The sequence below is a fragment of the Cherax quadricarinatus genome, chromosome 72, assembly GCF_038502225.1.
Source record: "Cherax quadricarinatus isolate ZL_2023a chromosome 72, ASM3850222v1, whole genome shotgun sequence".
Classification (NCBI taxonomy): Eukaryota; Metazoa; Arthropoda; class Malacostraca; order Decapoda; family Parastacidae; genus Cherax; species Cherax quadricarinatus.
The window spans coordinates 11,827,288-11,850,610 of NC_091363.1; the positions used below are offsets into that span (position 1 = coordinate 11,827,288).

A 23,323-nucleotide genomic window follows, 5' to 3' on the forward strand; every position below is an offset into this window, starting at 1 on the left:
TTGTAGGCAACAGCAGGCAACTACCCCTCATCTTTGCAGTGGTAAAGAACCTGTGTTCCTGTCATCTGGACTGACTATTCAAGGCTATAGACTCTGTGAAGAACTAGTCGTTGGGTTGTCACTCAACACCTGTGACCCCCCCCCCCCCCACATCATCATCAACGGCTACAATTTCTACAAGATGGTGTCAACCTCCACCAGACACCCCAGTATAACTGTACATATTAGCGTTGAATTCAAATGTCATTTTTTTCATTTCATTTTTCATTTTTCTTTCAAGTAGGATACACATTCATGTTTCAATGTTTTACCCTTGCATTACTAAATAATAAAGTGTTTATCTTTGTGAATTATTATTTCTTTTTCTATTCATTAATTTTCCTGAGGAGGAGCCAGCCTTGGTAATACTGACTGAAGTTGTTACAGGGCTGAGTAAGCCTTCACAAGCTATTAAGATAAGATAAGATTTTAAGATGAGATTTCGTTCGGATTTTTAACCCCGGAGGGTTAGCCACCCAGGATAACCCAAGAAAGTCAGTGCGTCATCGAGGACTGTCTAACTTATTTCCATTGGGGTCCTTAATCTTGTCCCCCAGGATGCGACCCACACCAGTCGACTAACACCCAGGTACCTATTTGCTGCTAGGTGAACAGGACAACAGGTGTAAGGAAACGTGTCGAAATGTTTCCACCCGCCGGGAATCGAACCCGGGCCCTCCGTGTGTGAAGCGGGAGCTTTAGCCACCAGGCCACCGGGCCTTTCAGGCCTTTCAGTTATATTCACTTTTATATTGGATGGTATAAAAATAAATGCAATATACACATAATAAACTTTAATTACAATGGCACAAAAGCAGACTAGGTATTTGGGTGTATTTTGTACACACATAAAAATAAATCTATATAATTTCCTCAGTGTACTGTAGTCAACTACTGTTCCAATAGATTGTAATGCAGCTTTACGAAAGCTGCAATCATGGAGAACACGAACTGGCAGATATAAGAGGAGGGGCCAGGAGCTATGACTCAGCCCCTATAAATACAACTAGGTGAGTAAACTTTATATAGAGGGAAGCACACTCTCAAAATCTGTAAACATATAAATACTATACACATTACATAAAAATGCTAAAATTTACTGATTACACTGCTCTGCCTTCTCACCCTTTTAACTTGTAAAATTAATCATGTAATATGTTTGTGTAAATCAGAGCTCCAAATATGTAATGTCACTACCCTAACATAAAAAAATAGGAAGTCACAATTTGATATATTGTACACTGACAATGATCAACCTCATTTTCTCTTTTGCAAAAGTACAGCATTTCTTTAAATGAAACATACATGTTTATGTGCAAAACAACCACTCTGAAAGAATAGATAGTTCCTTGATAATGTGAGTAGTCACAAAAGCGCTTGGAATTTCTCTATTCTTTCAGAGTGGTTGTTTTGCATATTTTGAAATCACCTGTTCACTGTGATCTTATTGCACATGTTTATGTATTAACTAAGTGGGTCTTAAGCCCTGTATTTTTGATAATGCTGCCTTGATGGGGATGTTTACAAAGAATGGTATATGCAGGCTTTTCTCATTCACACTTGCCATATAATAAACTTCATCTTAAACAATGTTTTTGCAAAAGTTACAGAATATTGGTTTGGTTATTACCATAATAACAAGCATGTGTGTACCACTTGTTCCCACATGGTAGAAGAATTCACATTGGGATGAGGTTTCAAGTTCACAGAGTGGTGAGAAACTATATGGAAAGATAGAAGATAAAAGACTTAAAACTGTAAAAGGCACAGCTTGAACTGGGTTTGAACATTAAATGAAGAAATTTAAGGGTTTTAAAGAATACAAGAGTCAAAGGGAAAGATAACAAAAATTCTTCTTCTGTCAGCTTCAACACAGCTATAATGAAACTTTAGTACAATATACACACAAGGAATTACAATAAATACTATAAACATACAACAATTTCTGAAATAGCAAAAAATTTCAAAATTTCAATTAAACCTCAATTAAATGGATCTCAATTGAACAGATTTCAAATTGAACAAACATTATCTAGACAACATCTGGAAACAACAGATTTTTTCCATTATTGTTACAGTTTGCTGGGCAAACTGATATTGGATGCAATGGACTAAGTCTGTTGCTTCCAGAATTTTTTTTTATTACTGTAGCAATCATGGCAAAACAATCTCATTATTTGAATATATAGTAACAAACATCTGGCATTTACAGGACATCCACTCCCCTTATTAGTCCATTAAATTGAGGTTTTAATACTCTTGTAGTTTTACAAACAGTATTACAATACTGTACTATTATAAGTACTGGTTAATGCAATACAGGATATATACTCTAACTTACAGGAAAATGTTTATATTTCCAACAATGACTTATTAGACATATTTTTACATAAAAATACTGATATAAAGACATTTCCAACTAACATATTTTTTTAAGGAAATGTTATAAAATACTAGCACGATGGAAAGTGCGTGTTTCAGTATAATGATCCTTTACTGATCCAATTATTACTTGATAAAGCCCAGTGTGTGGGCAAACCACTGTCAATAAATAATCACTTACTGGCATTTGTTTGTTTTTTCCACATTTTTGTAATTTATAAAAGTACATTATAGCCTACAAGTTTATCATCATCATTTAAGTGTCCCTCAGCTCGATTACTAGCGCACTCAGCTCTCACACTGAGGTCCAGAGAGCGAATCCCTGGTACAGCTGGAAAACATCAGGACATGTTTCCATGAGACACCTGCTGCCCGTGTTCACCCAGCAGGATACAATGGGTACCTGGGTGTTAGTCAACTGGTGTGGGTCGCATCCTGGGACAAAATTGACCTAATTTGCCCAAAATGCTCTGCATAACAAGCAGCTGTCTATATAGTAGTATGCCTGTATACCTTATTATTATTATTATAAGATATTATTATTATTAGACACACTGTAGTGTGTGTGTCTACCTTTGACCTAACACACCATCACACAGGTTTCACTTCATTATCTGCAAGACTGACTCGAATCTTTCCAGCACTCCTGAAGCTACTTATGCATTTCCATTTACAACCTTTCCTCATGAGAAGACACAACAGTTAACTATACACCCTAGTAATGGCTCATATGTACTACCCAGGCATCGAACCCAGGGCCTTCTGGTCATTTGGTAAAGACTCTGACCTCAAAAATACAATTAAGTCACAATGCTGCCTGAAGACAAGCTCTGAACTCAATGTGCTTAACATATAGTACAGGTGTCCCTCTCTTTATGCAGATTCATTTTTGGTAAATTTACTATTATATGATCTCTTTATTTCTTTTGGTAATTCCTTATAGTATACAATTTAGTCACTATAATATTAACATGGTTCACAAAATGCATTTAAGGTTCTTACTCTGCATAATTAGGTATTTATAACCTAACTGAGCATAATAGAGGTATCAAAAGTCTGGAAAACACCTACAGCATAAAACATGGAACACCTGTATGCACAAGTACACAAAATTACACTTAGCTTATATTAAGAATGAAACAATAGTAAACTACAAGTTGGTGGTTACTGTAAGCATAGTAAACATTCCCTTCTTTTCATAATGAAAATAGGATGAAATTATTTATCTATGGAGAGATGATGCTAAGCACCCATCACAGATTATAAACATTCCTTGCATGAGTTAACATGTTAAAAAATCTAAACTACATATATAAGTCACAATAACCTTATTAAACACTGCTCAGCCTAGGCATGCTAAAGGCCTTCTTTGTAATTAATATTGTATAATATGTAAACCACACATTGTAAGCTTTGCAAGGAAATAAACATTTTCATTTTCAGTTAGTCACAATACCATAGGTGAACCAATTCACAATGACCCATAAAATGGACATGTAACCAAACAACCTTAAAAATGGTTCGGGATGGACCGAAATATTACTGTTTCATCTGTACACTATAATACAGACCCTTCACTAGTTATCTACTTATGATAACATTTTTAATTATGGTAATTTGGCTTGAGAAAACAGAAAGCTAGAGAGTACAATAAAAATAGTAATATATAACTGATAATTTACATCCAGGAGACAATGAGCTTCAGGTCAGGAGTTTAGGATTTACCAACAGCCATATTGTGTGAGCTGACCCCACTCCTATGAAGCTATGACTGGGTACAAATTAATAAAGTACTTCAGTTATCCAGCATGTTTAAGGATGAAGATGCTCCAGACTTTTTGCATTATCTGTTTAGGTTCTGGAGCACCCAAGATTGTTGGATAATGTTAGAAGTCGAGTAACTGATTACTGGATAACTGATGTTCTACTGTATATCTTGGGCAAAAAATACCTTAGAATTTTCTAGGACAAATTAACATCAAAGAGTCAGGTAAGCCTAGAGACCACACTAATCAATATCTTTCTTGTATCATTACTGTACTGATTTGTTTTTAACACATCAGCCATCAGGTGAATGTGTTTCCTCTTTCGAGTCACCAAGACAGGGTGACTCAAAAGAGGAAACACACATTCACCAACACTTATTCTCTAGCTGTCTTTCTAGAAATGAACGAACGTTACGATTCAAATAATCCTGAGTTACAGCAACAATAATAGATTCTCAACTTAACAGAATTAAATACAACACCACAATCACTCTCTATTACAGGTATATAAATTATACACTTGAACATGATATATTATTTGATACTATACATTGAAAATGGTCACACTTAACTCTTAAACTACTGATGACAAATTTACGCCTAAATTCTAGTGCTTCTAATATGGTCCCGATTGGCCTGGCAAAGACTACAGAGTACACAGGTCTGTACCATAGGTGTGTAGAGTATAAAAAATTTGTGTTGTGTGCAGGGCACACAACACATGTATTTAATGTTTACAATAACTCAGTGTGAGTGAACTATGTATTTTTTTTTCAACACAACGGCCGTATCCCACCAAGGCAGGGTGACCTAAAAAGAGAAACGAAAGTTTTTCTTTTTAAATTTAGTAATTTATACAGGAGAAAGGGTTATGGACAATATATATATAGGTGAAATATGATATGAAGACATAGATATTGGTGTAAAACATTTTTTTTTTTTTTTTTTTTCAACAAGTTGGCCGTCTCCCACCGAGGCATAAAAAAATAATTAAGAACATGGAAAAAAATCATAAAATTGTTTAGGAATCATAACTACTTCACGTACTAACTGCAGCAGTAAATGTTTGACAGCTGGACTGACGCAAGTACATTTCAAAGATTAGCCTATATGCCATGGGTAGGTCTGACTATAATCACTCTGCCTTCCTCATGCCAACCTTAGTCTTTATTTAAGTTAATTTCTCTACATACATAGATATGTAGGTTCAGTTATATTAGATGACAGTAAATTACCAGGTAACCAAATTTAATACAATCAAACATTAGCACCAGCAAATGCAAATTCAAATGTAATAATATATAAAGGCAAGACAATATTCTGAGGCAGGAACAGAAAGTGAGGAACCCACCAAGACAAAGATGAATTTATTGATATGAATAACTCCAGAAGTTTAATAACCCAAGCTGTGGTTTATTTCCATTGTAGTTCTTTTTATAGGTCTGCCCTCAGGAAGCAATCCAAACAGAATGCAGTGCTATAAATTATTCCTCTTTCCTCATTAAAATCATATTTAATCAATTGTTAGATACAATTTTAGGAATTACTGTGAATGCAAATACAGTGGTCAGTGGTACCTCGAGTTATGAACTTAATTCGTTCCAGAAGGCTGTTCGGGTGCCGATACCGAACGAATTTGTTCCCATAAGGAATAATGTAAATTAGATTAGTCCATTTCAGACCCCCCAAAAATACACTCACAAAAGCACTTACAAAAATACACTTACACAATTGTTCGAGCTGGGAGGTGTTCAAAACTCGAGGTACCAATGTATGCAGATAAATTTAAATTTGTTTTTACCCAGTTTATAATTTACTAAATTTCTCTAAGCATATTTCTAGTGTAGTGACTTCTTAATTACTGGAGTAATCCCATTCTGAATAATGAGAATGGCTATTCAAAGAAAAACTTGACACTCATACTGAATTTAGATTTTTCAGGTAAGAAATATATTCTTATTTATACACCACACTTACATGCACACAAAATATTTACATACTATGTACAAAGAGACTTTTCCACAGGTAAATACAATACTCAGATATACATGAAAATGTTGTATATCTGGCATTTATCTTTACAGTAAGCATATCTTACAAAGCATACACTTACAAGAAACAATGCAAGGTACATAATCACATTTATCATAATACAGTACTGCATTCAACTTCACAACTAATCATACCACCATATGCTACGAGACTACCATGTGGAGATCTTTTATTTTTTAAATAAGATGGTAAATCAAGGTCTGTTAGCCAACAGATACTTCTCTATGATTAGCGTGGACGTTCATAAGTCACATGAGTTACTTTCCTGAAAGCTGCACTACTAATGATATCCACAACTTATGGACTGAAGAAACATAAGAAACATATGGGAAAATAGGGTTGCATTGCTCAGACCTCAAAAAAAAAAAATATTATGATAATTCTTCTAAAATAATACTTTTGTCAATGAAAAAATTTTGTCAGGTTAAGGCAGTTAAAAGAAAGAGTACATGTAAGTAAGAAATAGAGTACAATATTTGTTGTTTACCTTCAAGTTGGCCAGGGGATACTAACATCCTGAAGCAAGTGGAGAGGGTGGCCGTGGCCCTACTGGGCAGAGGGTGATGGTTGTGTTTGGTAACTGAATGTTGAGGGCTGGACATTTTGTGATATTGATGCATTTATATTATAATCAAATCGAGCATTAAACCTGCCATGCAGTGCTGTGGGGAGGGATGCACAAAAGTAGAAATGTGCAAAGGTTAAGAGAGAGTGAGGTAGGGGTTGCAAAGTTAAGGATCAGTGGAGGTGGGGTTAGTGAAAGCAAAATTGGAACCAAAGTTGGTGCAACATGTTAATTTCAGTTAAAAAGTCAAAGAGTTTCCACCAAAGGTGAGTTTCAGCAAGGAGGTCAGTGAGTATGAGTCAAGGTGGTTTATTCAAGTGGATTTTGAGTACACTCTGACAAGTAGGCCAATCTATTAAGAAAAGTTAGACAGACAATGTGGCCTAGCAGTCCTCACATAGTGACAGTTCTCTCCAAGTGATGTCTGTGATTGAGTCGTGTGTGTCCAATAGTGTGGTCATGCAAGTGTGTGGTCTCCCAAACTTGACAATGGTGGGAAAATAGTCAAAATCCTAAACATGGGTCTATAGAAAAACTTTTTTTATTGTGGCCCAATGCAAACCAACATTGACACCAGTTGTGGAAGTGGTGAATTAGCACAGAAAAATAGTCTAAGGAATACCTTATGGGAAACCTGAAGGTCTTGAATAGCTAAGCGGCTGAATCTGCATCTTCATTGCCTGAACATAGATGTCCAGGGACCGAGCAAAATATGACTTCTCTGTCCTAGCTAGAAATGCAACATAGCCAAAGTTATATACAAAGGATGACAAGATGAGGAGAGTCAAATTTCTGGATAGCTTATGACTCCCTAAGGGAGTTTGAAGCAACTATAAATGCCAAGGTGAATGTGGCTGCAATATGCACAATAGCAATGAGAAATCCACGATTCCACTGTGAAAATACGAGTCGATTCCAATAAATGACTTCTGATGATTCAGTTAGGAAAAATAGCTGTTTACCTGACACCATAGGAAGATTTTGAAACATCAGTGTGCACTGCAATAGGAGACTGGAAGTGCTCAAGACAGAGTTAATTTTAAAAAATGCAGTTTCATCAGATGACTGCTGCGGGCGTGTCCTCGAATACTGTCATACAATAGTGGTTTGTTTTACCCTGCACTTACTTATAAGGAAGAAATAAGGTTTTTAGATCAATGGTTCAGAGAACCGACACGTTGTTAAATTAGACATGTGCAACTCTTGGGTATCTTTATTGAGGAAACGTTTTGCCACACAGTGGCTTCATCAGTCCATACTGATGATGGACTGACCACATCGACTCAAGGCTGAGGGACTGATTACCTCATTCTCCTCCTGTTCTTCAAGATTCTCCTTTGTATGGACTGATGAAGCCACTGTGTGGTGAAACATTTCCTCAATAAAGATACCCCAAGAGTTGCACATGTGTCTAATTTAACAGGAAATAAGGTTCAAGCACCTGCTCCAGAGCATGTTTAACAGTCATGGTCCTTTCCAGCAAATAAGTTTGCAACTTTACCAGCAGTATGCAGTGGTGATGTACGTATCTCTTGCAGTGTCAACAGCAGTTGTTAAGGCTCAGGTTCTTCATCCTCATCTTTTGTTCTCTGCAGCTGGGAATTTAATTCCTGCAACATTTCTTTTGTGGATAGTTCCTTGTCATCATCTTCTAAGAGTTCACTGATGTCATCAGGAGGCATATCTTCAAATATCTCATCTGGCACTCTCCTTGCCAGATCTACAATTTGTTGAATCTGACTTTCTACTGGTGGAAAATCCGTAACATCATTTACCACACTAGGCCATATTTTTCTCCAACCAGCTTTTGATTTTGGTACATAATCCTGTTTTTTTTTTTTTCATACAGGGAAGTACATCTGCAATGTAAAATTTGTGCCAAAACTCTGGCATGCCACTGTCTGTCTCATTTGCTGCCAATAATTTCTACACCACACTGCATGTGTAATGGCACTTACACATGTTGATAACTCCTTAATACAGTGGTTGTGTCAAGGATGTATTTGGTAGTAAAAAAGACAATCTTGGCAGCTGGCTCCACATCATCCAGGAGTTGAGGACAACTACAACAATTATTAAGGATGAGAACCCTGAATGAAAGAACTATCAGTGACAGGTACATCCTTACTTAAGGACTAAAGTGATGCTAAATAACTCAGTGAAGAAGGCCTCAGTCACCATGCCGTGGCACTGGACTTTTCAAGTAACAGGCAACGTACTTTTGTCTTTACTTTTTAAAGCAAGGGGATTCTTGGAGCAATAAACAAGCAACTGCTTACATTTCAAGCTTCCTGACATTTTTACCACAAAGAAGCAAGTTGAAGTGATTGTTTGCAACCTTGAATCTAGGAGCAGTTGTCTCATTTCCCAATGTATGTTCTACACAGAACAAACCTGTCTCAATCAGCATTAAACACCTGGATCATTGGCATTAAACAAGTGCTCAGGTTTGTAGCCTCCCTCAGAGATAATGTTAGCTAGTTCGGTCAGGTACTTTTCTGTGGTATCATGGTTAGCAGAGATACTCTCCCCACTAAACTTGATATTATGCAATCCACTGCACACTATAAACCTGAAAAACCATCCAGAACTCAACTTGCACTCATTTTTAGGATGTCCTCCTTCCTCACACACAATTCTACAATATAATAAGGCTTTATTACTAATAATAAGGTCATCAAATAAAACATTTTTCTTTATTTTTCAGTTAACATGTTTAGTGAACTATTTTATATAACTGTATTCCTCATCCTTTTCACTGTGTCACACCAAGGATCACTCAATGCACAAGCCTTCAACTTTCCCTCATTGACTTGAACAAATACCTGGAGTACACTTGGAGAAGGTTTCAGGGGTTAACACCCCTACGGCCCAGTCCGTGACCAAGCCTTGTAGTTTATCAGAGCCTGGTCAACCAGGCTGTTACTGCTGGCTCCACGCAACCCAACGTACAAACCACAGCCCAGCTGGTCAGGTACTGACTTTAGGTGCCTGTCCAATGCCTTCTTGAAGATAGCCAGGGGTCTGCTGGTAATTCCCCTTATGTATGCCAGGAGACAGTTGAACAGTCTTGGGCCCCCCTGACACTTATTGTGTTGTTTCTTACCATACTCGTGACACCCCTGCTTTTCATTGGGGGATGTTGCACTGCCTGCTGAGTCTTATGTTTTTGTAGGAGTTTACCTGGAGAGAGTTCCGGGGGTCAACGCCCCCGCGGCCTGGTCTGTGACCAGGCCTCCTGGTGGATCAGAGCCTGATCAACCAGGCTGTTACTGCTGGCTGCACGCAATCCAACGTACGAGCCACAGCCCGGCTGGTCAGGGAGTGCTTTTCATGTGTAAATTTGGTACTAATGCCTCTAGGATTTTCCAAGTGTATATCATGTATCTTTCTCACCTGCATTCCAAGGAATACAAGTCCAGGAACTTCAACTGTTCCCAGTAATTTAGGTGTTGTATTGTACTTGTGCGTGCCATGAAGGTTCTCTGTACATTCTCCAGATCAGCAATTTCACCTGCATTAAAAGGCACAGTTAGTTTACAGCAATATTCCAGCCTAGAGAGAACAAGCGACTGGAAGAGAATCATCATGGGCTTGGCATCCTTAGTTTTGAAGGTTCTCATTATCCATCCTATCATTTATCTAGCAGATGCGGTAGATACATTGTTGTGATCTCTGAAAGTGAGATCCTCTGACATTATCACTCTCGGGTTGATTCTCTAACACCTAACACTCGTGCCATCTCTATAGTGCGTGCGCACGCCACTCTTCAAAATCTCAATTACCTCCAGTTTATTTTAAATAGGCGTAGTTTCTCCACTTAGTTTTCATCCTTGCTTCACCAGTGTTACCTGTACCTTGTTTGGATGCCATAAATATCTAGAGCGACGTGCACCGAGCAAAAATTGCATGGTACACTGACCTACGTGGGAGGCTGTTTACCTCTTGTCACCCTCCCTCACACCATTCCCTGCAGTGCTAAGACAATGGAGCTGCCCAATGTGTTGTGGGGGTCTCCTGCCTGCTGCAGTGCTCCTTAATGCAAATGCATGACACCAATGAAAGTGAATTTTGCTCCAGTGCACTTTAATGGAAATGGCATACTTCTATTGGAAATGAAAAACTAAACTTAAAGCACAGAATATTGAAAATGCAAATTAAGGTCACATGACTTACAGTTAGTCTACTGTACATAGCAGTGGTGGTTGAAGGACTGATACCCAACACAGGTAGACCAACATCTGATTAATCACTGAGAGGGTTATCATCTGACAAAGACTCTCATCAGGAAAGATGTTCTTGTTTCCTGACAAACAAAATATAACCATCTACCTCCACCTACATATATAAATGCCATACACATTTTGCAATAATAAACTGCCAGTAAACCAAAGAATGGTTTATCAATGTCTGAAAACTATTAATAAAACAGGTGATTATAATACAATATCTTAAATTAAGGTGAAGTAACCACAATTGAAAAACCTCTACAGTGTGAGCTATACAGCTGCACGACACGAGATGAAAAAGATTTTCTTCAGATTAGTCCTAGAGAGGATAATAACCCAAGATAAACCAAGAAAATTAAGAAATGTGACTTATTTTCATCAAGATCCTTAGGTTATATTCCCCAAGAGACAATCCACAGCAACCAACTATGCTATCTCCTAAGTATTAATTTACTGCTAGATGTAGTCCAAAGAGAATTCCTTACACATCTCACGTCACCTAAGAATTTATAAATATTTTGGATATACCGTACAATAAAATGTGTGATGGAATCTGCCCACTGTTAAAACCAAATATTTAGAAAATAGTTGGCATATACTGTACCTCCATTCAGAAATACAACATTCATCTGTGGCTCACAGTTGGCACATTAAATGTTTTTTGAGCAAAAGGCTACCATAAGAATGATCACTGACTAAAATTTGCAACCTCACCATTTTCAAAGAGAAACATGAAGGCAGATGACCATACATATCCATATAAACATAATATACTGAAGACATTGAAACTCATATTAATACTGCAAGGATTGAACATTTGATAAGCCATGCAGACTAAACACAAGTTAACCTTCAGGAATGTACACACTACTGATAAAAATATCAAGATGCACAAATTTAGTGGGAGACGGCCGACTTGTTGAAAAAAAAAAAAAAAAAAAAAAGTAAAGTATACTACCATTGTTTACTTCAGATACCTGTAGTTTTTTTTTTTTTTTTAACAAGTTGGCCGTCTCCCACATAATATCTTCCAAATGGAACTCAATAAATAGCAAGAGAAAACCTTAGGCAAACTATGTCATCAAAGACACACTGCCCAGAAAGTATATGTGAATTCAGAGCAAATTTTATTAAAAATTAACACAGAATACTGTACTGTAATTTATGTTTCTAATAAATATAATGTCACTTCTGTAATTGATATGGACTTCACACCTAAAATTTTAAATACTAGTATCAAAAAGTGCTGCAAGCAGTGCTGGCACCTCAAAGTACAGTGGACCCCCGCATAACGATTACCTCCGAATGTGACCAATTATGTAAGTGTATTTATGTAAGTGCGTTTGTACGTGTATGTTTGGGGGTCTGAAATGGACTAATCTACTTCACAATATTTCTTATGGGAACAAATTCGGTCAGTACTGGCACCTGATCATACTTCTGGAGTGAAAAAATATCGTTAACCGGGGGTCCACTGTATAAAGTTGCCACCCAGCTAGTAAAGACAGGAGAGCAATAAAAGTGCAGGTTCAGGATCAGAATGACTGGACTCCTCATAGCAGAAAATTTAAAACAGTGTGATAAAGACCAATCAAAAATCTAATCAAAGGAATTTGGAGAGAAGCTTCAGCAATGTGACTGTCCCTACCAGCACAAAAAAATGGCAGTTATTCAACTAGTGATGACCAAGTCCCACATGCAAGAATACCAGTGAGCCCTGTTTATCAAATACAATTATACAACTGTATGAAGGGTGCAACCAATAAAACTGGTCACATGGACATTATCTAATCTAGCTGTCTATTACACCATCACCCATATCTGCTCCAGCAAAAAAACTCTCCATCTTGCCTGTCTTAGTTAAAAAAAAAAAAACAGCAGACTTAAGAGTAAAAAACTTCAGGCAAGTGCTTGCCCTTGTAGACCTGAGCAAATAGGTGCCCAATGCTCTGCCACTACCTCACTATTGTTGACCTTGACACCAGCAACACAGCAGCTGGGTCAGGCATTTTACATTGTATTTGTCAGCATAGGTTTCTGCCCTTCCTTCCAAACAGTTTAACTGTTGAAGAAGCATGCAGTGTCAAGATATATATATGCTAGCATGCTTCCTTTGCTGACTAAATGACTTTACATGCACAGACCATCGTTCTACAATATGAAAATCATGAGTGGTATGACTATAAAAAGTAATTAAGGAGGAGGAGTCACAAAAGGCTCCAGAATATTTATATAGGAGTAGCAATCTGAATGTAAGAGGGAGGGGGAGCTAGGGGGATATGGCCTGAAGCAGCATTATTTTTTTTATTTTTACTTAATTAAGGGCTTTGGGGGGAAGTGAATGGAATTTTGTGGGGCTTCAGTCCTCCTCTTTTCCCTCAGTGCCAGCCCTGCTGGGGCTTATCAGAAGCTAGGACTTGGTAAGTCCTAATTCTGTGGCGAAGATGTAAAGCACATGGTAGACCATGTCAGGTCTGCATTCAATAAACAAATGAATTTTTGCATGGATTTAATTTATATTAATGCCCATTTTCATATCACAAGTATTTTAATAATTTTTATACATAAATGTAAATTTATCTCAATTACAGCATTTGCAACATTGAATACTGCCATCCACTAATAGTAGCTATCATCAACATCTTTTAGTTTTATATAAAGGCAGCAGGAGAGGATCATCCCAAAGACCTGAATCAGGCAAATGCCACAGCCAACAGCTCCAAGTATAAGCAGATGCCGGCTCAACTCGTCTTCAAATTGATGAATACAACCCTGCAAAAAAGGAAGGCAAATAAATAAATGACAATACTGTAATGTTAAGATTGGTCACAGCACATTTTTGGATACACTACCAGACCTGTCCAAGTACTGTACCATCAAAATGTATACATTATACTACCAGAGTTGAAAATCATACAATTAAACCCTTGATATACAAAATCCACTGGTTCAACTGATTCGGAAACAACTAAGTGCCTTGATTACTGGTCAAAGAGACATTCGGGTGAGTGTTGGTAATCCTTCATTCAAGTACAACATAATGAATGCTCCTAGCTGCAAAGAGACAAAACACAAATTAGGATGCACAACCTGATGTTGTGAGTACACATTGTACCTCCTAGCCCTGATACATCATTAACTGGCACAGTATGGACGGAAATCTAAAGTGGGTGTGCATTGCCCTCCCCTGCATAATACGTGACTATTAACTTACGTATTAGGGAGGTAATACGTGTTTCGTCGGCATCACGCTCTCTTTGTTTACACTCACGTTTCTCTGCCTCACCTACAGGCGGCGCACCAGTGCCACCAACCCGCCGAATTTGACTCACTCTATGACACCCCATCTCCATCCCACAATTACAGAACTGTTACCATCATAGCAAAACACTCTACTTCATCCACCATAACTGCCATTACCACCCACCTGCTCCTTCCCTATTAGTGTGTCATATGGAAGGTTGAATAAGAGTACTGAACTGTATCATAAACTTTAAAACTCACAATTTAATATAAGTCTTAACAACTTTCAACCAACCCACAAATTGTCTTGGATGGACTGAAATGCTATCTAGTTTCTAATTCCAATTTGTAGGTTAGTTATGAATATTCTATCCTTTCTTCTTCTTTCAACACACCGGCCGTATCCCACCGAGGCGGGGTGGCCCAAAAGGAAAAACGAAAGTTTTTCCTTTTACATTTAGTAATATATACAGGAGAAGGGGTTACTAGCCCCTTGCTCCTGGCATTTTAGTCGCCTCTTACAACGCGCATGGCTTACGGAGGAAGAATTCTGTTCCACTTCCCCATGGAGGTAAGAGGAAATAAACAAGAACAAGAACTAGAAAGAAAATAGAAGAAAACCCAAAGGGCTGTGTATACATATGCTTGTACATGTATGTGTAGTGTGACCTAAGTGTAAGTAGAAGTAGCAAGACGTACCTGAAATCTTGCATGTGCATGGGACAGAAATAAAAAGACACCGGCAATCCTACCATCGTGTAGAACAATTACAGGCTTCAGTTTTACACTCACTTGGCAGGACAGTAGTACCTCCCTGGGCGGTTACTGTCTACCAACCTACTACCTAGGAATATTCTATCCATGTTGTCTTTATTATAAGTCCCCTCCAGCACTCACCCTACAAAATCAGACAATTACATTTTCGTATTGTGATTCTTTCATGATTTAACATGTAACTTGCATTTATTTTTAAGTACCTACTAATACAAGAGGGTTCTCCTTATACAGCAGGTTAGATTTCAGGCTACTGCTGTAAAGCAAAAACTGCTGTAAAGTGAAACAGCCTTTTTCACTTTCAAATGTACAGTGGTACCTCGAGTTACGAACTTAATTCGTTCCAGAAGGCTGTTCAAGTACTGATACTGAACGAATTTGTTCCCATAAGGAATAATGTAAATTAGATTAGTCCGTTTCAGACCCCAAAAATACACTTATAAAAGCCATTACAAAAATACACTTACATAACTGTTCAAGTTGGGAGCTGTTCGAAACTCGAAGTACCATTGTATGTATATGAATGCCTGATAACATGTTTACCCATCATATACAGTGGTCCCTCAATTATCGTCCATAATCCGTTCCTGGAAGCAGGGCCGGATTAAGAAGTCTCCGGGCCCTAGGCTATTCAGATTGGCGGGGCCTCTTTGAGTTACGGGTATGCGAAGCGGCCCCTTCCACCTTGGGGGTGGGGGGGGGTCGGTGTGAGCCTGTTTAAGGTCTAATTAAATACATTCTGGCTATTTAGATTAAATTTAATAGGGAAAGTACATCAAGACAACCAAAACCATTTACCAACAGCCATTATAACTATCTTGTTAAATCATGCATTTTAAAGAGAATAAACTCAAGACAGCATAATATTACTAGATTAGGCTATTAAAGTAGTGACATCATGTACCTATTATATTCAGCATAACCACTACAGCACTATTTTTCCCTTTATAAATCACTGACCATTATTGTTATCATTGCATCATGCATAAGACTATCAAATCATATAAACTCAAGAAAGTAAAGAATTGTTTATATTCACATGCACTTCTTAAATAAACTTTTTTCTGGATTTCATATTGACAAAATCATCAATTATATTCTGAAAATCAATATTTCTTGTTAGATCACACTCAATGGTCAACAAGGCTAGGTTACACAATTTGTCTTGGCTCATTGTTGAACGGAGCTGGTTTTTCACTCTTTTCAAAACAGAAGAGATAAGATAAGATAAGATTTCGTTCGGATTTTTAACCCCGGAGGTTTAGCCACCCAGGATAACCCAAGAAAGTCAGTGCGTCATCGAGGACTGTCTAACTTATTTCCATTGGGGTCCTTAATCTTGTCCCCCAGGATGCGACCCACACCAGTCGACTAACACCCAGGTACCTATTTGCTGCTAGGTGAACAGGACAACAGGTGTAAGGAAACGTGTCGAAATGTTTCCACCCGCCGGGAATCGAACCCGGGCCCTCCGTGTGTGAAGCGGGAGCTTTAGCCACCAGAAAATGAACGTTCTCCTTCACAGTTAGTAGCTGGAAGTGTTAGGTAAAGGCGATACACTATGTCAACATTAGGGAAGGTTTCTGAGATACCTGTATTTCTTAAATGTTTCAAAGCAGCTGAGGGTGTACATTTTTCAGGTGGAGCTTTAATCTGATTCATATACCCAGAAAAATTAACTATTTCCTCAACAAATGTGTCCTGAACATCTGCTGAAAGGTGTTGGTTGCAACTTTAATGCAGCTTCTCTCAATTCTGCATCTGGCATAGTAGTAATTTTGAACAGAAATCCAAACTTGTCATTGAGATTCTGGTAGATTTCTTTCCTTTTCACCAATTCTGTAATCAGTGAATCCAGAATGACGAAGTATGTAGCTGTCTTACATTTCTGCCTTGGTAGCAACACAATTTCATTGTCTGGCTCTTCAAAATTGCGTTTCCTCTTCCTTGACCGCTGATGATCTGCCCGGTAACTGTAGTCTTTCACCAGCAGTTTAGCTTTCTCTTCAAACATTTCAAAAGCTTCATCATTGCAAAGTGAGCTTACAAATTCCACTAAGCCTGCATAGAGGTTAGCACAAGTAGCCATTTCAATTTCAATTTTCTGAAGTGTCTTGTTCGTGGCATTTAACCGTTCCAGTATACAGTCCCAAAGCACACAGAGTAAGGCCAATACAAAATCTTACAATTTTGATGCTAAGCTGGCTGCTTCGCTTCTTGTAGTTGCTGTCTGGTCTTCATCCTCTGCTATTTGGATCAAAGCAGAACGTATTTCAGCAAAGCTGTCTTTCAAAGCATGTGTTGCATCATGCTGCGCTGACCACCTTGTTGTTGATAATGATTTGATGACATCTCCATGAATGATTGGCTTGAGTATACTCCACCGATGCGTTGAAGCAGAGAAAAAATTAAAGAGTGCTTGTAAAAGTCCAAAAAATGAAACTGCAGTGACACAACACTCTGCAGCACATGACCCAACAAGATTAAGAGAATGTGCTGAGCAGGGCACATATTCAGCAAGTGGGTTGATTTGCTTGATACGGGCTTGCAATCCATTATATTTACCCGACATGTTACTTGCATTGTCGTAGCTCTGGCCACGGCAATCCATAATAGAGAGATCATGTTCAAGCAGAGTATCCAGTACTACATTCATCACTGTTTCTCCATCATGGCCTGAAAGAGGAATGAATTTTATAAAGCGCTCTACAGGCTTACCACCGGAGTCGACAAAGCGAACAATGAATGTTAATTGATCTGTATGTGAAATATCTGGTGTTGAATCTACACTTATTGCAAAGTATTTTGCAGTTTTCACAGCTGCTATGATGTTATTGAGGACCTTCTTAGTCATCAGTTCAATAAATTCATTGCATATAGTAGATGACATGTAAGATACAGTGCCTCTTCCTGCATTCCCAAGGCGTGACACATGATTTGCTAAGAATGGATCGAATTGTACTAACAGTTGTATGATCCCTAGGAAATTGCCATCGTTTTCCGAACCAAAAACCTCATTTTCTCCACGGAAAGCAAGTCTTCTTAGAGCTAAGAATTTTACAACAGCAACAACTCTTTCTAGAACTTTTCTCCAATAAGTACGCTCTTTTTCAGTTTGATTTTCCAAATGAGAATCCAATAAGCCTTTTTTCTGTGCACGAAATACACTGGCTAAAATGCAGCTCCTGTGAGTGGTGCTGTTTTCATGTTCCTCGAAACGCTTGGAATTTTTCCAGTCATTGAACCCCTGTGTGAAGGTATTTTCTTTGGTAGAAAATAGCTTGCATGCTGAACAGTACGCTTTTCCTGAGCTTTCAGAGTATACCATCCATGATCTTTTCACAGTTTCTGAATTTGCAAGCTTCCTATAAAACATAGATGGCTTTAAACAACGACGACTTCCATCATCATAAATCCTTGCTGATTTCCTAAAGTCAATGTTCAGAGTTTGACTGAAGTTTTCTGCAATGAAAGCATTACGTAGAGAATCTGGGATTACATTTGGCCATGAGGCAGGATCTTTTAAGACAAATCCTGTGGAAGAAATGTCCATTGAGACATTGAGAGGAGACACAAAAGAAGTAGATGCTGGCTGAGAAATAATGGAGGGAGGGCTTCCTGTACGATCTGACGTATCTGCAGATTCAACTGTACTGCTAACATCAGAAACTGTTTTCGTGAGCATGTCTGTGATATTTCTGCAGCTTCCTACATCTTTTTCTGTTCTTCTTCTTGAATTTTCTTGTTTCTTTTCTGTGACCCACTCGCATAAGAAAGTCCAACATCACATTCACGAGATGCCATAATGAGGATGTATCACAGTCTGTAATCATGCAAATACAAATTTTTCATTATCAATTATTATTAATTTTTTAATTATTAATTTTGTTTTTTTCTGTCAATTTGGGAGATATGGCCCTTGTAGCCCCCTTTCCTCTGGCTGCGCATCTAAAAATTCAAAACGTTACCAGAAAGGAGTCATATACAGAACTTTTACCATAGATTAGGTTAGTGATTTGGGCTATGAATATTTTACTAATTCATCCTCCTTGATCTCCAATTTACTTAAACAGAAATCATACTGAGTCCAAGAACAATGCACAATGGTATATATACTACCATTTTCATAACTAAACTAATCTTTATGTTTTGCATGATATATGGCCTACCACCATAGATAAGGACATGAGAATTAAAGAATGCAGGGACAATTTTCAGTTTCACCCAACCAACGATTTTCTGATGTGCTTATGTGTTTCTGGGGAAATATGTAGTAAATTAATTGATGTTCTACATCACTTCCGTCGCAACTTGAAAACTAAGCATTTGCGACGGAAGTGATGTAGAACATCAATCAATTGAGATCTGTTATTGAAATGATAAAGACTTAAAGACAGGACAAAGTGCTTTTAAAACCTACAAACAGAAGTCAGTTTGCGTTTTTAGGTTTTTCTTTATAGTATTTTTACCAAAAATGCGTCTTTACTGGTCCATGCGTCTTTACTGGTCCATGCGTCTTTACTGGTCCATGCGTCTTTACTGGTCAAGTAACCCTATCAGGTACCTCCCTTAACATTTAGAGGCGAAAACAAACATTTATCCATACACATCAATGTCTATCAACAACACTTCAGTTAATTTGTCACAGTACAAGTCTAGATAACGTGTAATTACTACAGAAAATTGGAGAGGAATCTCCCATACTCACCCATTAGCGGGAAAACACAGCTGTTCTGATGTAAACAAAGGCATGTTGAGTGTTGCCATCTATGGTTAGGTTTATTTATTTTTATTTCATTTTATTTCATTACTTATTTTTGTTTTGATTAATTTTTAAAAGTCAATTTTACTCTCCAAACACTTGAACTTTTTAGGTAGGGACCCCTTTGCACTTGCACCATGTGCGCAGTCTTGGATGAGTCCCTGAACCCCTTGGACTGTGGGGGCCCCCAAATGCACGGGGCCCTAGGCAAATGCCTAGTTTGCCTATGTGGTAATCCGGCCCTGCCTGGAAGTGGGGCTATTATCGAAATGGACGATTTACGAATCAATTTTCCCCATAAGAAATAATGTAAATTCAATTAATACGTTCCTGACACCCAGAAGTATTAAAACAAAAAATTTTTTTAAATGAAATATAGATATAGTACATAAACAATACAGTGGCACATGATGAATTAAACATTAACAGAATAACACTTACCTTTATTGGCAATTCTTCTTTGTGTATGGAAGACTGGAGAAGGAGACAGATTGGATTATTTACTGTTTGGAAGGGGAATCCCCTTCCATCAACACCTCAGGTACCAACTGCTTTTCTGGGGTTACTTCTCTTTGTTTCTTAATGCCACTAGGACCACCTTGAAGAGTCACTGGAGTCCTGTCTCACAAAAAAACTGTCCGCGGAGCTCTGTTTCTGGCGTCTCTTTAAAACTTCCCTAAAATGGGCCAAGACTCTGTCACTGTACAAGTTGCCGATATGGATTGCAACATCCTTCTCTGGGTGATGTTTCTCCATAAATCTTTCCATCCTACCCCACATTTCAAAAATCTCCTTAATTTCTGAAGAAGGCACCTTCCTCCATCTCTCTTCCTCCTCCTCTGCACCAAGATTCTGAGCTGCGATCTGTTGCTCTTCCTGCTGAAGCTCTTGCAGCTCCTCAGTGGTTAGCTCTTCATTGTGGTCCTCTACCAACTCTTCCACATCCTCCAAACTCACATCCAACCCCATGGAACTCCCCAGTGTGACAATAGAGTTTACAACTGACATAGGCTCATCAGGGGCTGCCTCAAACCCTTCAAAATCCCTCTTGTGGACACAATCTGGCAACAATTTTCTCCAAGCAGAGTTCAAAGTCCTGGTAGTCACTCCCACCCAAGCCTTACCTATAAGGCATACGCAATGGAGAATACTGAAGTGATCTTTCCAAAAATCTCGTAGGGTCAAGTGAGTGTCTGAGGTCACATTCAAGCACCTTTCAAACATTGCTTTGGTGTAGAGTTTTTTAAAGTTTGAAATGACTTGCTGGTCCATGGGCTGGAGGAGAGGAGTGGTATTCAGGAGCAAGAACTTTACTGTGATGAACCCAAACTCCTTCAGAATTAGTTCATCCAAGTTTGGAGGATGAGCAGGTGCATTGTCCATTACTAGGAGGCACTTGAGATCCAATTTCTTTTCCAAGAGGTAATTCTTCACACTAGGGCCAAACACTTCATTGAACCACTCGATGAAAATGTCCCTCGTGACCCATGCCTTACTGTTAGATCTCCAAAACACACAATTTACTCTTCATAACATTGTTTTTCTTGAACACTCTGGGATTTTCAGAATGGTACACTAGTAACGGCTTCACTTTGAAATCCCCACTAGCATTAGCACAGAACATTAGCGTCAGCCTGTCTTTCATAGGCTTGTGTCCTGGCAGTGCCTTTTCCTCCTGAGTAATGTAGGTCCTCTTTGGCATTTTCTTCCAAAAGAGGCCTGTTTCATCACAACTGAACACTTGTTCAGGTTTCAGTCATTCACTGTTTATGTACTCCTTGAATTCATGCACATATTTTTCAGCCGCCTTGTGGTCCGAACTGGCAGCCTCACCATGCCTTACCACACTGTGTATGCCAGTACGGTTCTTAAATCTCTCAAACCAGCCTTTGCTGGCCTTAAATTCACTCACACACCACTAGTTGCAGGCAATTTCTTTACCAAATCATCATGCAACTGCCTAGCCTTTTCACAAATAACCGACATCATGAGACTGTCTCCTGCTAATTGTTTCTCATTTATCCACACCAATAATAACTTCTCAACATCTTTGAGTACTGGTGATCTCATTTTTGTCAGCATATTTACCCCCTTTGCAACAACAGCGTCCTTGATTTCCTTTTTCTTGGCTATGATGATATCCACACCAATAATAACTTCTCAACATCTTTGAGTACTGGTGATCTCATTTTTGTCAGCATATTTACCCCCTTTGCAACAACAGCGTACGGAATGGTTGTTTTTTATACATCCTGGCCAGTTCACTCACACGTACGCCACTATCATATTGTTCAATGATGTTTTTCTTAAATTCAATCGTATTTCTCACCTTCTTTACCAAAGGCTTGGCACTAGGAGTTTTCTTTGGAGCCATGGTAGCTTATTTAGCACTTAAGTAACTTGCAAGCACTAAAATAAATGGAATATTATGAAATATTTCGCTGGAGCACGTGAGGGGACCGTCGCTCACTGGTAAACAATGGCACACTGGCTGGGAAGGAAAGGCCCAGGCGGCTCAGAGCGTGAGTACACGTCCGGGACAAAGGACTATTAGCGAGTTACTGGACCATTTGGGAGCCAATATTTAGACGAAAAAACAAGACTATTTCTGAAATGGATGACTTTCAGGCCGGACGATTATTGAGGGACCACTGTATTAAGTGAGGAATGGAGCTAGGCCTAAAAATGCATATACAGTACACACTTTACAGAATTCTGCTGGGCCTGCCCATACTACTTTATATTAGACTCTTAAGAGAAAAATGCAAATGAAAAATTAAGTAAAAAAATAAAACCGAGTAAATTTTTAGTACATAGTGTAGCCTAAGTTTTGACCGAGATGTGTATTCTACTTTCCTTCAGATTGTATGTCCTATGCAGTAATACTGAAATATAGATTAGTATTTGCATCTACATTTGAACAAAATTTGTAAGAACAGCTACAAATGTTGTAACAAATTATTTTAAAAAAACATTCCAACATATTGTTTTGCAAAAAAAAAAAAAAAATCCAGTAGAAATTATAAGTTTATTTTAAAACTGCCTGAAATGTTCTGCATAACCAAAGTTTTTTTTTTTTTTAAATGTCAATTTTTCAGGCTAAGAGCTGTTATCCTACCTCAGCTCAATTCCAAGCTGCAGTATTTCTGAAATGTGTAATAATCAGGCTGAGAGGCTGACCACCACCTTCAAGGCTGAGGGACTGATCACCTCATAACTACTACTGTTACCAGTATTATATTTCACCTGTATTCAACTGAAGCCTGCTACAAAATGTTTCAGCAACAAAGACATCCAGGTGTTGAACAATGTGTATTAACAAACATGACTGCAAGTGAAATGCAGTGACACTAACATTATACCAGATGTTGGAGGGATGATCCCTAACACCACAGTAGGAAGAAGGTGTCTTGCAGCAGGAATCTGGCACACTGTTATTAATATTAGGGTTATCCAGCAACCACTGACTCTGCTGCCACTGGCTGAAGGTCAAGGCTCCACAGCAGTGGTA

The 23,323-nt window shown here is 38.3% G+C and overlaps 1 protein-coding gene across 1 annotated transcript; it reads right to left on the minus strand.

Moving 5' to 3' along the window:
* Nucleotides 1-818: 818 nt before the first annotated feature.
* On the minus strand, nucleotides 819-23,323 carry LOC138851057 (CD151 antigen-like; the record flags this gene model as incomplete). Its single annotated transcript, XM_070100440.1, is given in 2 exon segments — nucleotides 819-13,805; nucleotides 23,168-23,323. Coding segments are annotated over 2 exon segments (309 nt in total), but the record flags the coding sequence as incomplete, so codon positions are not given.